General features: G+C 34.3%; 4 protein-coding genes across 4 annotated transcripts in view; 3 read left to right on the top strand and 1 right to left on the bottom strand.

The window, feature by feature from the left end:
• The first annotated feature begins 3,793 nt into the window (after positions 1 to 3,793).
• On the top strand, positions 3,794 to 8,306 carry LOC125815775 (uncharacterized). Its single transcript, XM_049495328.1, has 4 exons — positions 3,794 to 4,283; positions 6,549 to 6,777; positions 7,406 to 7,530; positions 7,924 to 8,306. Exons 1-4 carry the CDS (start codon positions 3,954 to 3,956, stop codon positions 8,005 to 8,007), a joined length of 768 nt encoding a protein of 255 aa, XP_049351285.1. The 5' UTR covers positions 3,794 to 3,953; the 3' UTR covers positions 8,008 to 8,306.
• Positions 8,307 to 8,658: 352 nt separating this feature from the next.
• On the top strand, positions 8,659 to 9,822 carry LOC125815772 (extensin-2-like). Its single transcript, XM_049495325.1, has 2 exons — positions 8,659 to 9,626; positions 9,720 to 9,822. The coding sequence occupies exons 1-2, from the start codon at positions 8,707 to 8,709 to the stop codon at positions 9,820 to 9,822; spliced, it is 1,023 nt and encodes a 340-aa protein (XP_049351282.1). The 5' UTR covers positions 8,659 to 8,706.
• A 2,586-nt stretch (positions 9,823 to 12,408) lies between these two features.
• Positions 12,409 to 19,628, top strand: part of LOC125815767 (uncharacterized) — a 162,375-nt gene continuing 155,155 nt past the window's right edge. The window contains exon 1 of the mRNA XM_049495317.1: positions 12,409 to 12,419. The gene's annotated coding sequence lies outside the window, so the exon portion shown is untranslated. The remainder of the gene's footprint in view (positions 12,420 to 19,628) is intronic.
• LOC125815768 (uncharacterized) lies at positions 13,154 to 15,223 on the bottom strand. The gene is made up of 2 exons (XM_049495318.1): positions 15,075 to 15,223; positions 13,154 to 14,619 (listed from the first exon to the last, which is right to left on the bottom strand). The coding sequence occupies exon 2, from the start codon at positions 14,602 to 14,604 to the stop codon at positions 13,543 to 13,545; it is 1,062 nt and encodes a 353-aa protein (XP_049351275.1). The 5' UTR covers positions 14,605 to 14,619; positions 15,075 to 15,223; the 3' UTR covers positions 13,154 to 13,542.

Raw genomic sequence — 19,628 nt, 5'->3', positions numbered from 1 at the left:
AAGGAATACCTCTCAATTGCCAAGTTCTACAGCTACAAACTCTATTAGTCAAGTTGACTGTATGCCTATACTGCCCTTCTCCAATCTCAAATCCAACATCAGCATTCCACAGCACCTTGCATGCCCTAGACTTTTCCTTATTCTCCTCCAACATAAGTCTAGCCATAGGTGCAATATCACATATCCATGTGTCAGCAAACTTAACCATATCCACAGTTCTAGTCATTAATTTTCTCCTAATTTCCTCCAACATGGTTATTATAGATTTGTGTCTACATGATAAGATCCATGAGTTAAAGGTTTCACACATGTTATTTTCAACTGCATCACATTTGGAATGCTCTTGAAAGAATGCTCGAACCCATGATACTTGTGGATAATGCAATAAATCATCATTAATTTCATTACCAAGTCTGCTCATTTTGTAAAGCTCCTCACTGTACTTCACTTCAAAAGTTGCCTTCGAACATCTCCAGAATTGTTTTCTCCTTTCCTCCCCCTTCCATCTTTTACTCCAATTAGACCAGATGTGTCTAGCACACATTCTAACTTCAGCATTTGGCAGCAGTTCACCAACAGCTGCTTGAAGACCCTACAATAAAATATAATTCAATACAATTCAAGAAAGAAAATACATTTCTATATATCTACAATTATCAAAGTAATAGACAATTATCTTCTGCATATCTGACATTACAGTAAGCCCCTGTCCAGTACCCAACTGCAGGTCCTCTTTCAAGTAGTTGATAAAGAAACTCCAACTATGTTTAGTCTCCTTGTCCACAACTGCCCAGGCTATAGGAAACATCTGATTGTTTCCATTTCTTCCAACTGCTACAAGAAGTTCACCCTTACAAGCACCCTTTAAGAAACATCCATCAAATCCTATTATTCTTCTACATCCTTCCTTCCACCCTTTCTTCAATGCATCCAAGCATACATAGAAATACACAAACAAATTCTTTCCTGGTACGGTTTCTCTATCCATCCTTACCCAAACAGAACTACCAGGATTGGTTTGTTTTATGACTTCAGCATAATCACATAACCTTGCAAATTCCATATTCCAGTCACCCATGTTTTCTCTAAGAATCATCATCTTTGCTTTGTAACAAATTGTTCTACCCACTTTTAGTCCTAACTCCTCCCTGCACAACTCTTGTATTTCCCAAATCCTCAAAGATGGTTGTTTAGTTATTTCATCCTTGAATCTACTTGCTAGGAACTTAGTTGTACACATTTTGTTCTTATTTGAAGGTAAACACTTGTGTATAGGATAATAATTTTTAATCATAAAGTTACCAGAATCCCTATCAATAGCACCATAACACAACCATTTGCATTTTTCTTTGAATTTACATTTAGCTCTCACTCTATGAGCTTCATTAGGCCTTAACTTAATCTGATAATTTTTTTCAACAGCATATTTTGCCAAAGCCTTTCTATTTTCCTTAGCATTCTCAAAAATCATTCCAAGTTCAAAAATAGCAACAGTACATTGGTCATCATACCTGACCTTTTTGCTGTTTCTTCTACCTGGTAGATCAACACCTCCAACAGCTTCTGCATCTAGTATATCAGTGCTATCATCACTATCACATTCTGAGCTATCAATATACTTCTCATCTCCTCCCAATCTGCCAACATATCTATCCTTTTTATTTATTCCAATATCTTCAAAACCTCTATCCACACCAGCCTCACCTATTGGTACCTATTTAGTTATTGTTTTCTTCTCCCTATCTCTTTTCTTCCTAAGATTAGGATTTCTTTTGTTTCTCCTTTCAGCCCTAAGGGACCTCAATTCTTCATCAACATCTGAATCATTTTCATCTGGAATAACATCTACATCTGTGTCACTACTAGGCAGATCTGATTCAGCTTCATTTTGATTTGTATTACCTCTAGGCAGTTCTGTATCAACTCCATTCAAATCAGAATCATTCTCCACAGTTCCCTCAGTATTTATACCCACAGATTCATCAACAGTATCAGACCATGGTAAAAGACCAGTTGGAGAAGGCAATTCTTCCAATTCATCAACTTCATGGACCACATACACATGAAACTCATCACCATCTACCAAGTCTTTCACAAATTCTAACAATTGAGTATCAGAAGTAACTTGAACTAATTCATTGTTATCTTCACAGTAAAATCCCTTCACATTTGTATACCCAAGGTCTTTAGTGTAGGAAAGAAACTCGACAAGACTAAAATGGTCTTTATCTATGCCAACACCAAATACATCTATTTCTCGTTGGTAAGTAGGGTTAGGGTTTCCAACAACACACCCCCCATGATGAAAACAAGTTAAAATATAGCTGTCCATATCTCAAAAAGAAGACCCCAATAAAAGGAAATACCCAAAAAGCCCCTTACTTTACCAGCCAAAACCTATATTAAAACTGAAAATAAAAAAAGTGGAATCAACAACAATATACACCTTCAACAACAATATACACCTTCTTGAAGAAAACAAAAACAAAGGTAGAAAACAAAATACACCATTACCTTTAATTTCTTCAATTTCTCCAATGTCGCACAGCCCGATACCTCGTCAATACAACCTTAAACCTGAAAAATGGCGACATAAAATACAACAATGGTTATTACTAACAACGAATTGAAGAAAAAACAAAGAAATACATGTGACGAGAAGGGAGATTTACCTAGGGTTTTCTCGGAGAAGAGAGAGAATCGTAAGAAGGAAGTTGAAAAATCACAAAAATGGTTCCATTTTTCTTTTAGTTTGAAAAAAAACGACGTGTAAAGAGGTTTAAGAGTTGGCATCATATAATTGGTCAGTTAATCCACGTAGAACGGTTGTCTTGCACGCGCTTATGGTCAACAGATGTCTGTGTAAAAAGTGTTAAAGTAACACATGGGAACCCTACGTTAGGTGTTTAAAATGAAAATCCTTCAGTTGAAGTGTCTAAGTGAAAGATCGTGCCAAGTTTAGGGGGCCACCGATGGGTTAGCCCTTTAATTTAAGTAATAGCATCGGCATATACCAAACAAGGGAAATAATGAACCGATTGTATAATGTATGCTTCACCCATGATCCAACCCAACTTTTATTCTGCGAAAAAGAAATGGGACAAAAAACTTTTTCATGTTTAAAATTTTATTTATAATTTAATTGGAGAAAAAAAGGTGTGAAAAGTAATACTACATATCACTTTATTTTGCAAAAGAGATGGACAAAAGACTTTTTCATATAAAGTTTCACACGTTTAATTGGAAAAAAAAAAGAGTAAAATAATTTTAATATGAGCCTTTATAATTGCCTTCAAAATGTACATATTTTAAGTTTAGGTAAATCATATAATCTAACTCTAAAAGTTAAGAATAAAAACATTAATTAAGTGTAATATCAAGTGAAAACCGCAATGAAATCATTATTATTTTCTTCTTGAGAATTATACTGCTTCAAGAAATTTAAAAAGAGTATATTGATAAGTTACAAAACAAAAGTTCAAGTTAAAACTACTCTCTTGACTCAAATGTTTTATTAATATTAATCCTCATTTAATAATTTCCCATATAAGATACTACTTGCTAACAAAAAAAAAAATGAAAAAGTTCCTCCTAATTTATTTTGTGTCCGCTTTTACTTATTCATTCTATTATTATAAATAGATGTTTATTTTTATTTATTTAATTAAATTAATTACTATTTCTTAAAAACGAGATCATATAAATATTATCGTAGGAAAAAAAAGAGCTATACACGTGGATGAAACTTAGGGAAGTGCTTGGTAAACCATGACCTTATTTTTGTCTTCTACACTTTGCTCCTTTTTATTGGCGGCCATCTTTGAAGGCCTGAAGCACAAACTCGGAAACTAACTTCTCTTCCCCTACTGACAACAAGGAGGAGAGACCCTTTTCCATATTAACTCCTCTTCTGCCATCAATATACACCTGGGGTTTCTCTACAGATACAAAAGATGTGTGCTTTTTTCCTCAGAAATGGTTCTAAAGCCCACCATTCATTGCACCATCTATGTAGAAGAAGACCCTCCATTGAATCTTGGAATATCAAGAACCAACTTCAACATTCTAAAGTTTATTCACGATTACCTCATTCTTTTTACAGGAAAACTAAGGAATTTGAGTTGTCAAATCCCAGTTTTCTTGCTTTCTTTTCAGGGGTTTCGTCTTCTGCTTCAAAATTTGGGTTAGTGGGTTGGTACTTAGAGAAACTCAACTCTCGACCCATTATCACCAAGAGCATCACTTGTGGCCTTATTCTTACTGCCGCTGATTTTTCCTCACAGGTACTTTTCTTCAGATTCTTGAAAGTTACTTAGTTGATTGTTAGGTTACATAATCATGCGTGCTGTATATTGCCTTCTGTGGTTTGAAGAGTATAGAGTAATGCACCCTGTTCTTTAATTTGGGCTGAAAAAAGCAAAGTTTAATGGTTTCACTTGTAGAGATTATGAAGTAGTTGTTGTATTCTTTGATTTTAAACTTCTTAATCAAACAAGACAAATGTTCTTTCCTCCTCGGGATACTTTTTCGCCCCGCCCTGATTAAACATAGAGCTGAAATAGGGCATACCATTGTTAACAACATACACCCTGTAATCCCACAAGTGGGGGTATGGGGAGGGTGGAGTGTTCGTAGACCTGAAAAAAGATATGTAACTACAACAAAATAACAAAAGCTAGACAACACCAAGTTCCCCATGATTTGCTCTTATTATTAGGTTTGGAATAAGTGACCTTAAACCCAACCTATGAGTAATAACTTTTCCCTACTACTCTTAAATGTCTCTTCTGCTTTTCAAATGTTAATGCACTTCTTTGATTCAGGAGAGTAGTTTGATATATCAGCCTATCCATTTCTTTATAAAATCTTCCACCTATAAAGTTCAGAACAAACTTGACATTTATTTCCTAGTAAGTATCCTTTTAGGTTCTGTACCTTCCCAACATCTGTTATAGTCTCCCCTAAATCCACTCAACTTAGCGCATGTAAAATTCAAAGTTAGGCTGGCTTATGAATCATCTTCATCCAGAGTTTCAAACTACACACTGAACACTATTCCTCCTGTTTGTCCTTTAATTTGTGCCTGCCTCCACAGTGGATCCAAGTGATGAAGGCATCTATAAGAATATGATTTGTTGAATAAGTTCGTGAGGTGCCACTGTAACATGGATTGTTGAAGAGTAACAGGAGCTGTCTTAGGAAATGACTTGACTTAAATAACATATGCTGTCTGGCGAGGGAGCAACTTGTCTGGTCTTGCAGTGTGCTCATCTAGTTACGAGAATGAAATCACACCCCATCTTGACCTGTGGGCCACGGCCAAGACTCTTTAGGAGTTGCCTGGCCAAGTACGAAGATTATTATTAGAAAGAGGTGCCTTAGAACACATTTATTGGATTGATTTGACTGTGAGTTCCCCTTCTTTCATAACACTTAACCTGGTTATTTCCACTGACCAATCATTATCCACGTAACGCAACCTTCTTAGCTTTATATCTAGAGAAGTACTTCATAACACGTCATTCCTTATTTTCATCTTCACATACTTTCAAGCAAGCTAGAACTTCATCCAAGTTCATTTGCAATAGTAGGGTATGGGATCTGCCTATAATCCCCTGTCTTTTAACAGATAATCATGTACCAATTCAACCACATTCAGTCATTTAACCCACAAGTTCCACAATTATCTTCACATAGTTGCCATATCTGACTCTGGTCCTTCTTTCCATGAGTACTTTCTGGGCTGAAAACTGAATGACAGTTGGGATTTGCACCAATTTCTTTCACATCATGACCATTATTGGTAATTCAAATTGTTTGCATCTAAAGACTTGGATGATTGATGTAGCCTTAGACTACACTAGACTGGATTCCACCAAATAATAATGAAGTGAAAAGGATTGTTAATTCTTAGAAACTAGTGCAAATTGACAAAGAATGATATTGCTTCTTTGTTATTTGAAAAATTGCAAGTTGAGATTTGTTTGAATAGTTCTAATACTAAAAGAAAAGTAAGATGCTGTGGAGAGAACTTAAATATAGAAGAGCAAACTTAAGGAAAACGATCAATATAAGATGAAGATCGAGGGTTAATGTAATCTTATTTTAATTAATGATGGTTTGATAATAACAAAGCTCAAGTTAAAATCGTCCTCTTCAAGTAGGATTAAGTGATTAACTATCTTTGTTTCTATTCTGATCTTAAACGTCCTTTCTGATTGGTTCGTAGTTAGTAGTTGTTCAAGATGCTTTAATGTTCTATTACTCATAGCATTGACTGACTTGAAATTTCTAGTCTTGTGAAGTTCCTTTCTACCGTATGGTGTAGAAATAATACCTGTAAATCTTGTTCAATAACACTTTAGAATGCCAAAGTCTGTTAGTTCTCTTACATTTTGCTCAACATATAATTATGTAATTTGCGTTTCTCCCATCTTATTTATCATTCCCTCTTTTAATGTAGCTATTTATTCTGGTTCACCTACGGAATAAATTATGGCCTGTTTCTAATATTTTTCCCCCTTTTCTTTGCACTCTCTGCTCTGCAGACAATTGCTGGGTCATTGTTGGAGCAGTATGATCTCACACGAACATTGCGGATGGCTGGTTATGGAGCGCTAATTGTTGGACCTTCACTACATTTCTGGTTCAATTTCCTGTCAACGTGCTTTCCAAAGCGTGATGTCATAACAACATTTAAAAAAATAGCTTTGGGACAAACACTTTATGGTCCTGCAATTAACTCTGTTTTCTTCTCCATGAATGCTGTAGCACAAGGTAAAGCTGAGTCCTGTTTTAGAAGTTCTGTGTTGCTCTTGTTAAATTTACTGATAGGCTGTACTCTTACTGTCGTTAACAAAGTAAAATATTTCTGGAGGAATCTAGACCTCGGGTAATTATCATCTTCGAGATAGAACCTGTTCTTTTTGTGCATGTGTCCCTGAGAGGAGGGCATAGGGTGTGACATGAGAGGGAGAAAGGGGTGAAGGTGGAAACTGACTCAAAACCTCGGGTTTGAGGGATAGTGCTTAAATCCTGTATCACTTTTTTCCCCATTTTCAACAAAAACTAGAAAAAGAAATTTAAGATTAGAAAAGGAACATCTAGTTGATAAAATTGGACACAAAATAAGAATCTCAGTCAGTTCATTTGCAAGCTGCATTAGGAAGTGCATTAAGCTCCTTTCCCCTTTTTATTCTTTTGTTTTTTATTAGTCCTTAGTAGCTTTCTACCATGCTTGCTGAGTTTGAATTTGATTGTGTTGCGAACTTCTTTATTATATGGAATGAACTTGCAACAGTTTTTAAGATCTATTCAAACTCTTGAGAATTTTATTTTCTGAATTACAATAGGCATTAACTTTGGATGCTTGTATCACTAATCCTTGTATTGGTTGCTACCTTAGGTGAAAGTAGTTCAGAGATTGTTGCCCGACTCAAGCGCGACTTGGTTCCCACCATTGTCAGTGGTCTTATGTACTGGCCAATATGTGATTTCATTACATTCAAGTTTGTTCCTGTTCATTTACAGGTATGCTCAAGGTCTCATCGACTTCTAAGGTTACTTTACACAATTTAGGATGTCTTTTTCTGCTCCTCAAAGACTAATCCAGGATTTAAAATTTGATGGGTTCAAACTTTGTGTTATCGTCACTGAACCCAGTGCTCTTCTGCCATTGTGCATTCAAATTTTAATATTTGTTGCTCCTATTTTAGTAATTTTTCAAATATACATATATGGTCAGAGTAAAAAAATGTTGGTTCAGTTGAACCAATTGATTATACATTCCATTCCATCTGCCTCTGGGCCCTGTAGCCTCAGTCTTTGCCAAAGGCAAAACTAAGGTTCAGATCCCTCAACTCCCAATATATACACATATATTTGAGAAAGTGACTAACTAGATGTTTATTACTACATTGACAGCCGCTTGTGAGCAATACATTTTCATACGTATGGAATGTATACCTGACTTACGTGGCAAGCCAACAAAAAGTCTCAATGGCGTGATTCTATACCAAGCATGTATGATGTCTTCTCTGCTAACAATTCATATATTCTTCTTGCAAACAATCTGGATGGAGGCATGACTTTGGAGTCATTTTCATTGCGGTAACATGTTAGTGTGGTGGAGCAGAACTTCAGTAGAAGCACAGAGACCGTTGAACGTGTTACTTAAGAGTTGCTCGGACCATCATGGTTCTTTTTGTATATCCTAGTTCTAGTTACAGAAATCGCGCATTACATTTTCAGCTTTCATAAAAGACCGATATCCGACAATATAGAGCAGGCATAGTTCTAATTTTGAAGATTTTGCATTTGTATTCTCATTCTCAACTCATTAAACTCGCTTTATTCTTAACGTTAAAGTGAGTAAAGTTTTCATTCTCTCTTCTGTTTATTGTTTAAAAATTGTCAAATCTTTAACTACTTTGTGATATTCCTCTTTGTACTTATGTTTTTATATTTTTTTTAAAAATTGTATTTATTTTATGTTACCAAGAGGATGCCTCCCACTCTGTGCTGACCGAGTCTTTATTTGGACTTTGCTCTCATATTAGTGGGTAACCATGAACCCATTACATCAAATGTCAACAAGAACGATGTCACAATGCTGTATAAAAACCAGAGCTCCTTCTCAAATATGCAAGACAAGTTTCTAGTTCTCTCTACCTCTTCTCTAAGTATAGCTTTGGTTTGCATATCAAAATGAGAAGCTTAGGGAAGCTGGGGCAATTGCCCCTACTTGCAGCTGCTTTGGCAATTTGCCTAGCAGCCAGCACTGTTTTTGCTGATTACTCCTATGGTTATACTTCTCCCTCACCTTCTTACAGCTCTAACAAGTACTACAAATCACCATCTAAGTATCATGTGCCTACTCCTTACTACAAGAAACCTGTTGAACATTCACCATCACACAAATACTACAAAGCACCTGTACCTTCAAAGCACAACTACTACAAGTCTCCATCGCCAGTAAAATATTACAAATCACCTACTCCTTCAAAGCATTACTACAAGTCGCCAATTGCAAAGAAGTATTATAAGTCACATACTCCTTCGAAGTATCACTACAAGTCGCCATCGCCAGTAAAGTACTACTACAAGTCACCATCGCTGGTTAAGCACTACTACAAGTCCCCAACGCCGGTTAAGCACTACTACAAGTCCCCAACTCCTTCAAAGTACTACAAGTCCCCAACTCCTTCAAAGTACTACAAGTCGCCAACTCCTTCAAAGTACTACAAGTCGCCAACTCCTTCAAAGTACTACAAGTCGCCATCGCCAGTAAAGTACTACAAGTCACCAACTCCTTCAAAGCATTACTACAAGTCACCAACGCCGGTAAAGTACTATTACAAGTCCCCAACTCCTTCAAAGCACTACTACAAGTCCCCAACTCCTAAATACTACAACTCACCATCACCAACGAAATATTACAAGTCACCAATTTACTACAAATCTCCACCACCACCAGCTTATTATGAAAAATCACCTTCATACTACAAATCACCTCCACCTCCACCTCCACCACCAAAATATTACGAGGAATCACCAACTAATTATAAGTCTCCACCTCCACCCTACTATGAATCTCCACCACCTCCACCAAAGACCTATGAACAACAATCATCATACTACTCACCTCCACCACCTACGAAGTACGAGCCATCAACCACCTATGCTTCACCTCCACCACCAACGAACTACGAAGAACATACACCCACCTATGCCTCACCTCCACCACCTACGAAGTACGAGCCATCAACTACCTATGCTTCACCTCCACCTCCATCACCATCTCCCACACCAACCTACAACTAATATTCAAATCCTTCAATTCAATATTTTTCCACCATTTCTCTGACTTTTTAACTCATTTTCATCCTCCTATTTGGAGCATTTCTATTTCCTCTGCCAAAATTTGTTTGTATGCTTTCCAACATGATCGACTTTGCTTGCTGTTTGTTCTTTTGTTATAATAATTTGTAACATGTATTTATTCGAGATCCATCAATTTGTCTCATGAATCAAAAGATTCTTTTTGGTATATTCATCTGAGAATTTTATTAATGCTTTACTACCATCTTCTTCTTTCTCTACTATTGTTTCAGCTTATCAGCTGAACTACTTGACTTATGCAACTCGTAGTAAGCATTAATGAGCCGTTGATAATAACAAACCAAGTTATGTAATATCATCCCTCACGATGATCAGAGTTCTCCCAGTATTCATTTGAAATAAAAGAAACAAAGACATCTATTGCAATAATTGAGTTGCTAAAGCCTGTAGCTCAAGGAAAACAATGATACAAGCTAAGCAATGCTGTTACGACGTTCAATTTACATCAATTATATACAAATGGGGTTACAAACACCTTAAATCATTCTGTGACCCCAATCAGTACAGTTCATGCATACAGTTGCATCCACATAGTTGTATAGTTTGGCCTTCGGGAATATTATCATATCAGTCAGTTCAGTTGGTATGTGCATTGGGCAATGCAAACAGAGATGGTTGATGTTCCCCGAGTTGCTGGGACAAAGGTTAATATCTGTTGCATTGCATGAGGTAAAACCTCTTCTCTTCAGATTCAACTGAGCCATATCACTACATTTTCAGCCGAGCCTCCACGCTCACTGCTTATACATAGTGATCCTCCTTGTTAGTTTTACCTCTCTAGTCCTACACACACATAAGATGAGCTATTAGACGATGCTCAAAACATAGACGATGAAATTCATCTTCATATGTGGAACTATTAAGAGACAGAATTGGAGAAGCATGTCTGATATTAAATGTGCTTACATTGTAAAGTTCACGTGCAGAATTCTGAAGCTACAGCAAGGCTGTTCGAACTTGTGTACAATTTAACATTGAGAGCATGTTAGTGTAGAGAAGTGCTACATACTATGGTCAAAAACATAGGCAAATACTATATGTAAATATTTGAGAAACAAAAAGATAATAATAAATAAGAATGGTGCAAATTTAACAACAACATACCCAGTGTAATCCCACAAGGTCGGGTTTGGGGAGGGTAGAATGTACGCAAACGCTACCCCTACCTCGTGGAGGTAGAGAGGCTATTTCCTAAAGACCCTCGGCTCAAGTAATACATAACAAAGTAGCTTTAAAAGATAAAATACAGAAAGAAAGCAGGCATGAATCATGACAACTAAAAAGAGAAATGGTTCAAAATTAACAACACTGAAAAAGAACAATTAAGGACACTATACTGTAGGATGATGTCAAGGGCAACACCGTTCTTGATTCTGCTTATTTAGAAAAGTAAAATATTAGATCATTGAAAATTATTCAGTACCACCAAAATGATAGCATTTGCTAAAAATGATCTTTCTAAAAAAATATTAACCACACACTGATTCTGGTTATAAAGCTTACTATATATGTACTGAAAATCAAGTAACTAAATTAAACACAAACAGACCTCTATGCATATCTTCATTCTATCCAACCTTGTTGCTGTGTTCTGCTTCTTTACTGGCAAGTAATTAAATGTCAATCGCTTCAATGATGCAAAGTTTCACAATATTCGGCTTCCCCAAATAATCACTGAAAAATAGTAATATATTTTATTTTGGTCCCTTTCAAACATTGTATAACAAAATGTACTATATACAAATATTGTGTATGAAACATGTTGGTTAATTAAAATTCAAATGAATCAGTAACAAAAATCAATCCAAATGATTCAAATGTTCTTTGCCCTATCTCATGTGTTACTTGGTAAGGAGAAATAGCTGAGACAATGAAATCTCCATATTTCAAGAATATATATTTTTAAAGATTGAGAAAAAATTAGAATGCAAACTGCATATTGGATAGAGAAGGAATGGCAAGCGCATGTCAGAGAAAAGAGCATCATTAACATACAGAAAAAGCCTTTACCTGCACTAACAAGCAAATAACCAAGTGTAACAATGCACAGTATGCTAGAGAGTGAAGACTGCTAACGGCAACTAACTTTTGAACAGAGATGTTACCTTTTGCAGCCAAAGCTGGAAGCATATATCAACTGAGGGCTTGAAGGTGCCAATCAGGGTTGGGATTGGACAAACTTCAGATCAGCCTCAATAATTTAATGACAAGAAGAGTATGCCTCAACCTCAAACATTTAAAGGGTTTTCTCATTTGGATGAACTAGACAAAAACCATGGCAAAGAGAAATAAGCTCATCCAACATGCAGAAGTTTACAAACAGGGCCAGAAACAAGGAAGAATAACAATGTATGATAATACTAGAGACAGAAGAGTGCCAGAAGCAACCAACTGCTGAACTGTGATGTTACCTTTTGGTGCAAGTACTGGAATTGTATATCATTTGAAGGATTGAAGCTACCAATCAGGCATCTCATTTGATAAAGTCAGTTCAAACTCAGCAATTTAAGGGCAAGAAATGCATACCTCGACCTCAAACTTTTAAAGAGCATTGTCATTTGGATAGACTAGAAAGAAAGGATGACGAAGTGATCAGACAAAACCCGCCAACACGCAGAATTGCACTAACAAGGAAGAAACAAAGGAAGAGTAACAATGTTTAAAATGCTAGAGACCGAAGACGCTAAAAGCAACCAACCTTCGGTCCATGATGTAACCTTTTGCAGCCAATGTTGGAAGCATATACATAACTTGAAGGACTGAAACCACCCATTAGGCATCACATTACATCAGACCAACCTCAATAAATTTGGGCAGCCTCAACCTCAAACATTTAAAGTACATTATCATTTGGATAGACTGGAAAGGAAGGATTAAAAGCAAAGAGAAAAAGCCCCACCAACACATAGAAGTGCACTAACAAGGAAACAACCAAAAAAAAATAAAAATGTAAGATATGCTAGAGACAGAAGACTGACAAAAGCAACCAATCTTTGAACCAGGATGTCACATTTTGCAGCCAATAATGAAAGCATATGTCACCTGAAGCTTGAAGCTACCAGGAAGTGCATATCTCCCTATATTCGTCTCTAGAGGAGGAATGCACTTGACACTTCAACCCAGGAAGAAAAAATAAAAATGTCCATTTCACTTGACATAGGAAATATAATGGTTGCCTCTATGTTGCAAAAGTGGATCATTGAAGAGACAGGAAATTGGAAATTGGAAATTTTTGGGAGCTGAAAACACTCAGTAATGGTTAGAAATTGATTCACTTGCTAACTTCTCAGTTTTACAATAGTACACAGCTGCATGGAACTAAATGATTTATTTCATGAAAATATTTCATAGAAACCTCATCTGTAAATGAAAAATGACATAAGAGCAAGTGCTTGTAAACAATATCTATCCATAATCTATGTAACTCTGACCCTTCCAAGGGACCAATTCTCCTAGAATACAAATCTCACAACACACATCTGACCGCTTCCCACAATATTCACATGCTTGTTCCTTTGGCAATTCTCATAGATACTTCATTCAGTCAGAAATCATGTCAAGAACTTCATCATTCAAATCAGACACAAAAGCCTGAAATTTCCACTTATCCATCTGGTAACAAGATAGATGACAAAGAGCTGTTTATTCAGAAGCAGAAGCACAGACCTTCTCAAGTAGCGTGGACCAATCTCCCCCAAGTATATGAGGATTAGTCTCCACTGCCACTCGGAAATCCAACATCCTACCATATGAGGATCTTGTTTGTCTTTTTGTATAATTTCCAGGAAATTGTCCATACCATCCAGGGAGTATTTGACCATTACTATATCTGACACGTTCATTTGTATGTCGAGATCCAGCCAGTCCTATGCAAGGTTCAATCAACCTTTTCAAAAATGCATCTAAGCTATTATTTAGCAGGTTAGCACAGTCCAATGATATGCCAAGCCCCTCCGACTCTAACTTCTGCTCCAAACGGCTTCTTAGCGATCTACTCTCAGGCAATTCTCTACAGCTTTGGCAAGTCTCCAGACGAAAGTTGTACACAGATCCACTATGGAGAGTTTTTCGAGCACCACCTACATTCACAGAAATTCCAAGAGGGGCAGTGACAAGGCTTCTGCTTTGAATTCCTGGACTTCCAACAAATTGTTCGACTTCTTCCCCATCTTCTACAGATGCAACTTCAACTGGAGGTCTGCTACCAAGGGAATGCAATTCTGTGGCACTTTGCTGTTCTTGTACCCTAGGTGCTGCTTCTTCACACATAACAGGACTTTTCCCAAGTGGTCCAAGAGGACTTGGACGGTCCCGCAACCTTCTGTCCCTACTAACTGGAGACCTGGTTTTGCGAGGTGATGAGGGAAATGCATCACCATAGAGCGATTGTAGACAACTTCTTTGGTAACCGTTCCCAACTTTGATGCTGAGAGATTCTTCAGCTTTTTTAGGCCTTGGTGGTGGAACCTTACCCAAAGAGGCATTTTTCACTATGGATAGAAGGAGACGATTATGTAGGTGAATATTCTCTCTCCCAATAGTTCGAATGCACGACTTATCGAAGTCAACCTTGCTCAACTTTGAACTGAAAAATCTACTAAGCTCATCAAAGTACTTTTCAGCTCTGTGTTGCCCAATCTTCCTATAGATTAGATCCCTCAGCTCCAACGTATCGACTCGAGTATAATGGTGGTTGGTCACCATTTTCAATTGAACTTCCTAAACAATCAAAATAACCACACTTTCGTGAATTCCAGCAAAGAACATAAACAAATAACATCATTTACTCTCAACACCCAAATAAGCCCTAATTCCATATACATTCTCCTAGATCGCATTGTTACAATTCAACTATTCAACAATTAGATCAAATAAAAGTAATTAAACCTTAATTAACAGAATCCAAGAATTAACAAGAACCCCAATTTAGCATTTTCCTCCTTTACTAGCTCCAAATTAAATATATCAAAAACCCCAATTTAGCAATTTCAAAGTAGAATTAACCTCATGAAGATTAAAAATAAGTAAAAACAAACCCCCAAATTGAGATAAAGCGATCGAAGGACAAACAGATGAAAATCTAAAATTAAAACATAATTAAGAAACCCTTTTGATGATTAAACCCCTAATTAACGAAATTAAAGTAAACAGAAACATTAGAAATAGGAATTGACCTGTGTGGGACGAAGACGACGTTGTAGGTGTTCACTCAAAGCTGTCTTTTTTAGTATTTGTTTTATTTTATTTGAGGAATGGCTTTTGCGATCTGTCTGTCTTTTGTAAACTATTTTTTTTGGTGTTTTTGTGTTTTATGAGTAATGAATATAAGCCAAACAGGAATAATTTTTTTCTCAGTTATAAGCCCTAATGTCACACGTGTGATTTTAATAATGGGCAAGTTTTATTAGGCTCTGTTTGGCTGATGCTGTATAAGGATTCCGTCAACAAATGGCGGCAACCGGAAAGTTTAGGCGCCGTATAAAATAAAAATGGTTTTTATGAATATTTGGACAAGTTTTTATATTTAATAATATCACTAAGATAAATAGTTTTATTTGGGTCAATATGTTGTTTACTTGCTTCAATTATATTCCAAATTCTACTATTTTTTTACCCAAAAAAAAAAAAAAACTAGTCTATTTATGTAACTCACATTTCAAAGCTTCAACATCAATTATGATTTACTTACTAAAATTCCTTTGGTTTTTAGTAATATAATATAAAAACAAATCAACTTTTTAATACTATGTTCAGATAATAAATCAGATAAAATTTTAAAAATCTGCAGTGGTGTAATATTTTAACTCAATAATTGTTTGTAGGTAATGTGTCGAGTTAATTACTAGATATGGTATATCTTAATTAGTTTGAAATTTTTGTATGTATTTCTTCTGATATAATGGTAAAAAATGATTAAGACATCTTCAAATCCAGTTTTTGAATATTTTCGTTATTGATGTTTATGAATCTTGTATTATCTTTGGACTTAACGAGTCAGCTACAAAATACTTCATCACAAACACCTTCCCGATCCAGATCATTAGGTGACGAGTTTAGATATTTTTTTTTATCAAAGCTAATGTTCTTCACGAAATAAGAAAAAGATACATTGTTATTTAACAATGGTTTGGCATATTATTCTAAGTACAACATGCAAATTTACCATTCCTTCCTTACATATTCTAAGCTATTTCAAAATGGAGAATTGAAGTCAGGTAAGGAAGCTCCATTTTCCCTTAATCCACCTCAGAGGAATTATGAATGGATCTACCCACATTTCGCAAAAAATTATTACCACATATCTATATCTCGTTAAACAAAATTTAGCCCTTTTTTCACACAAAAATATTATCTAAGATAATATTTTAGTGAGTCGCTTCTATTTTCCTCAAGTTAGGTGTATATTTGTCTAAGTATTATTTTCTCATGAAAAAAAATAGCTAAATATCAATTAATTATGAAGCTGTGACTTATTTTCAATTATTATTAGAGTAAATTTTAGGTTTAGCAAACATAAAAATCATATTTGTATGTTATAGTTATAGTTTGCATAATTGCACTCCATAGCAAACTTTATGTTTGCTATGGCTATTAATCTGTATATTTCGGTATACATATACATAAAAAAATTGTATTTGTATATTTTGATATACTTATGCATAAAAATCGGTCATGTCTTGATCTGTGTATTTCGGTAATCTGTATATTGATTTGTATACGAACTAAAACATAATAATTGTATATAAACAAAATTACTACATATATACGTAAAGAGATTATACAAACATGTCTTGTTATGTATAACTGTGGAAAATATACAAACAACAAATTGAATTTGTATAAACAAACTAAAAAATAGTAATTTTATATAAACAAAATTGTATAAAGGGAATTCATATATACTAATATACCTCTGAATGGGTCCCACCAGATGGCAAAAAACATGGAATGCTTGTTGCGAATTACAAATAAAACAAACTATGGCTATAATATTTAATTTAAATTAATAGTTTGTTATTTCATATAATTTTCCGTTATTATTAGCCATGGTAAAATCCGCTATGGGAAATTATTCGGCCTAATATTACATAATACGTGGGCCGAATAATGGGATTCAAATGGGCCAGTTGAAAACAAGATTACCAATATTTATCCCTTCCTTATTTCACTCCACAAATCTCTCCTTATTTTTAGTCGTAGAATCTTGGTAGTTATTTTCTCATTCACGTTTGAAATTCAAAATCAAGTCTCTTTTTTGTAGGTTAAGGATATTTTTAGATAAAAAAGTTTAAAATGGATATTTATGAGTCTTTTACCTATCTTTAAAAATACTCCAAAATTTATAATAAAATAAGTGAACTTCAAATTTTCAACACTAAAACGTAAATTAGAAGAAAAAAAAAAGAAGTAGTAGTAGTAGTAGTTATTATTTGGTAATAATTAATATAATATTTGTAAATTTTCCATAATTTGAGTTGGTTATAGACTCTAACAACTAATCGTTCATTGAAACTGATTAGGATTTTTGTATTATTATTTAATCTTCCCATTGTCTCATAATAATATTAGTTTCAATTTCACCAAAATTTCATACAGTCTAATATTTTTCTCTTTTTTCTGATGTTTTTCATAATCAAACTTCTGTAATGGATTGTGTTTGTTCATGTATCTAATTGATAACTTAATTCTTATTTATTGTGATGCATTTATAGATACACTTTATTTCAGTTACATACATCCTTCTTTCACAACCTTATTGTATCAGATACATTATTATCAACTACAAAATGATACATTATGTAAGTTATACATATCTCTCAAGGCAAACAATACAATACTTATCAATTAAACGAGATACATAAATAGTAATGTATCATGCACTATTTTTTTAGATATGATACGTAAATTCGAATTTATACTAAATGTATCAATTACATAGCAACTACCACACGGTAATGTATTGATATCAAATCTAACATCTTATGGGCAACAATTACTTATTTAATGTATCTAGTATAAATACAATACTTATCAATTTAGACGAGATACATATATAGTAATGTATCATGCACTCATTTTTTAGATATGATACGTAACTTCAAATTTATGTTAAATGTATCAATTACATAGCAACTACCACACAGTAGTGTATCGATCTCAAATCTAATATCTTATGGGCAACAATTATTTATTTAATGTATCTAGTATAAATACAATACTTATCAATTTAAATAAGATACATAAATAGTAAAATGCTAAGTAACAAAGATATTCATGATGTATCTTCTCAATTTTTTCGACAGAATCAAAATTGAAAGGATCTTCAATAAACTAGAAGAAGAATTTTGAATCTCAAATTTTTCAACAATTTTGATCAAAATTGAAAGGATCTTTGCTGAACTGGGAGAAAAAAGAATCTTGAATCTCAAAATTTTGATAATCTTGAATCAAAATTGAAAGGATATTCGATGAACTTAAAGATTCAAAAGGATATTGTTTGTCCAACAACAATTCCATCACTTTTTTATCCTTCATAACTCACCTCGCTTACCCAAAATTTCGACAAAAGTTAAAGGATTATTGTAACTAGAAAAAATAAAATAGGGCTATGATATAATTTACTCTTTACACTATGGGATTTATGTAAGTTATACATATTATTTCAATTTGTTGGCTTAAGAAAGAGGTAAGATATTATTAATTTCTTTCATCACTAGTTTGAAGTCATTAGCCTTCATAAAAAATGACACAAAGGTGGAGTTAGTAGATAGGGGCGGACCCATGTTGAGTCTTTTAGGTGCTCGAACATCTATTAATCTCATATAAAATTATGTACATTTATTTATATAGAAATTTCAGAAAATGATATTAAATTAACTAGTGAGCATTCAAGTAATAAGTATTGAATTGGTGCAGTGATCAACTGATCATATGTGGGTGCTCAATGTTCCTAATTACAGTTGTGTTTTTATGTACGGAGTTCAATCCACACTCTAGGCATTTTTTAAAATTTAAAAAAAGGGAGAGAACCCTTTGCTTTAAACCTTAAAAAAATAACTAAACTTTCATGAGGACCTATTACCTCCATAGACTATTTAATACCGTATTTTAAACATATATATTTGCCCACGTGGACATAAAAAATAATGCAAAATTATAAATAGTAATGTGTCCACGTGATATGATTTTTCAGAAACCACACACAAGTTTGATATGATTTCTCTAAAAGTTACTTTTTAACACAAATAAATATATCCTTACCTCAATCCTCATTTCAATCTCAACCTAAGTTTTCTCTACTCTCTCACCAAGTAAGTTCCTTTTTCTTTTCTCTCCCTTTTATCTCTTTTTACTTTTCGTTCTTACTAAATTATTTATTTTCAGTGAAATGGATAATTTCTAACTTTTCTTTAGAAAACCACTATTGTTACTTTAACATAATAGTGCAAATCTATCGAGGAATATATCTATTTAATATCATAGTATTATGGAATATGTTTAGGATTGTTCATATCATTAATATTATTATTATAAGTTAAAAAATTATAAGTCTAAAACAAATAAAAACAAACAGTTGTGGCGTGAGAACAAATATCTTTAATGTAGGAAGACCTAAAGGAGTTAATTAGTCATTTAAATATGTAACCGCCCTTTGTATGAATGTCCTATATGATTTAACTTAGAATATATAAATAGCAGAGTTTTGAGACATTTAGTGGACGGCGGAT

The sequence above is a fragment of the Solanum verrucosum genome, unplaced genomic scaffold (genome assembly GCF_900185275.1).
Source record: "Solanum verrucosum unplaced genomic scaffold, falcon-dt-bn FXZP01000261.1, whole genome shotgun sequence".
Classification (NCBI taxonomy): Eukaryota; Viridiplantae; Streptophyta; class Magnoliopsida; order Solanales; family Solanaceae; genus Solanum; species Solanum verrucosum.
Note: the sequence above shows the minus strand (reverse complement) of the source record. Positions and strands in the feature narration are given on the sequence as shown.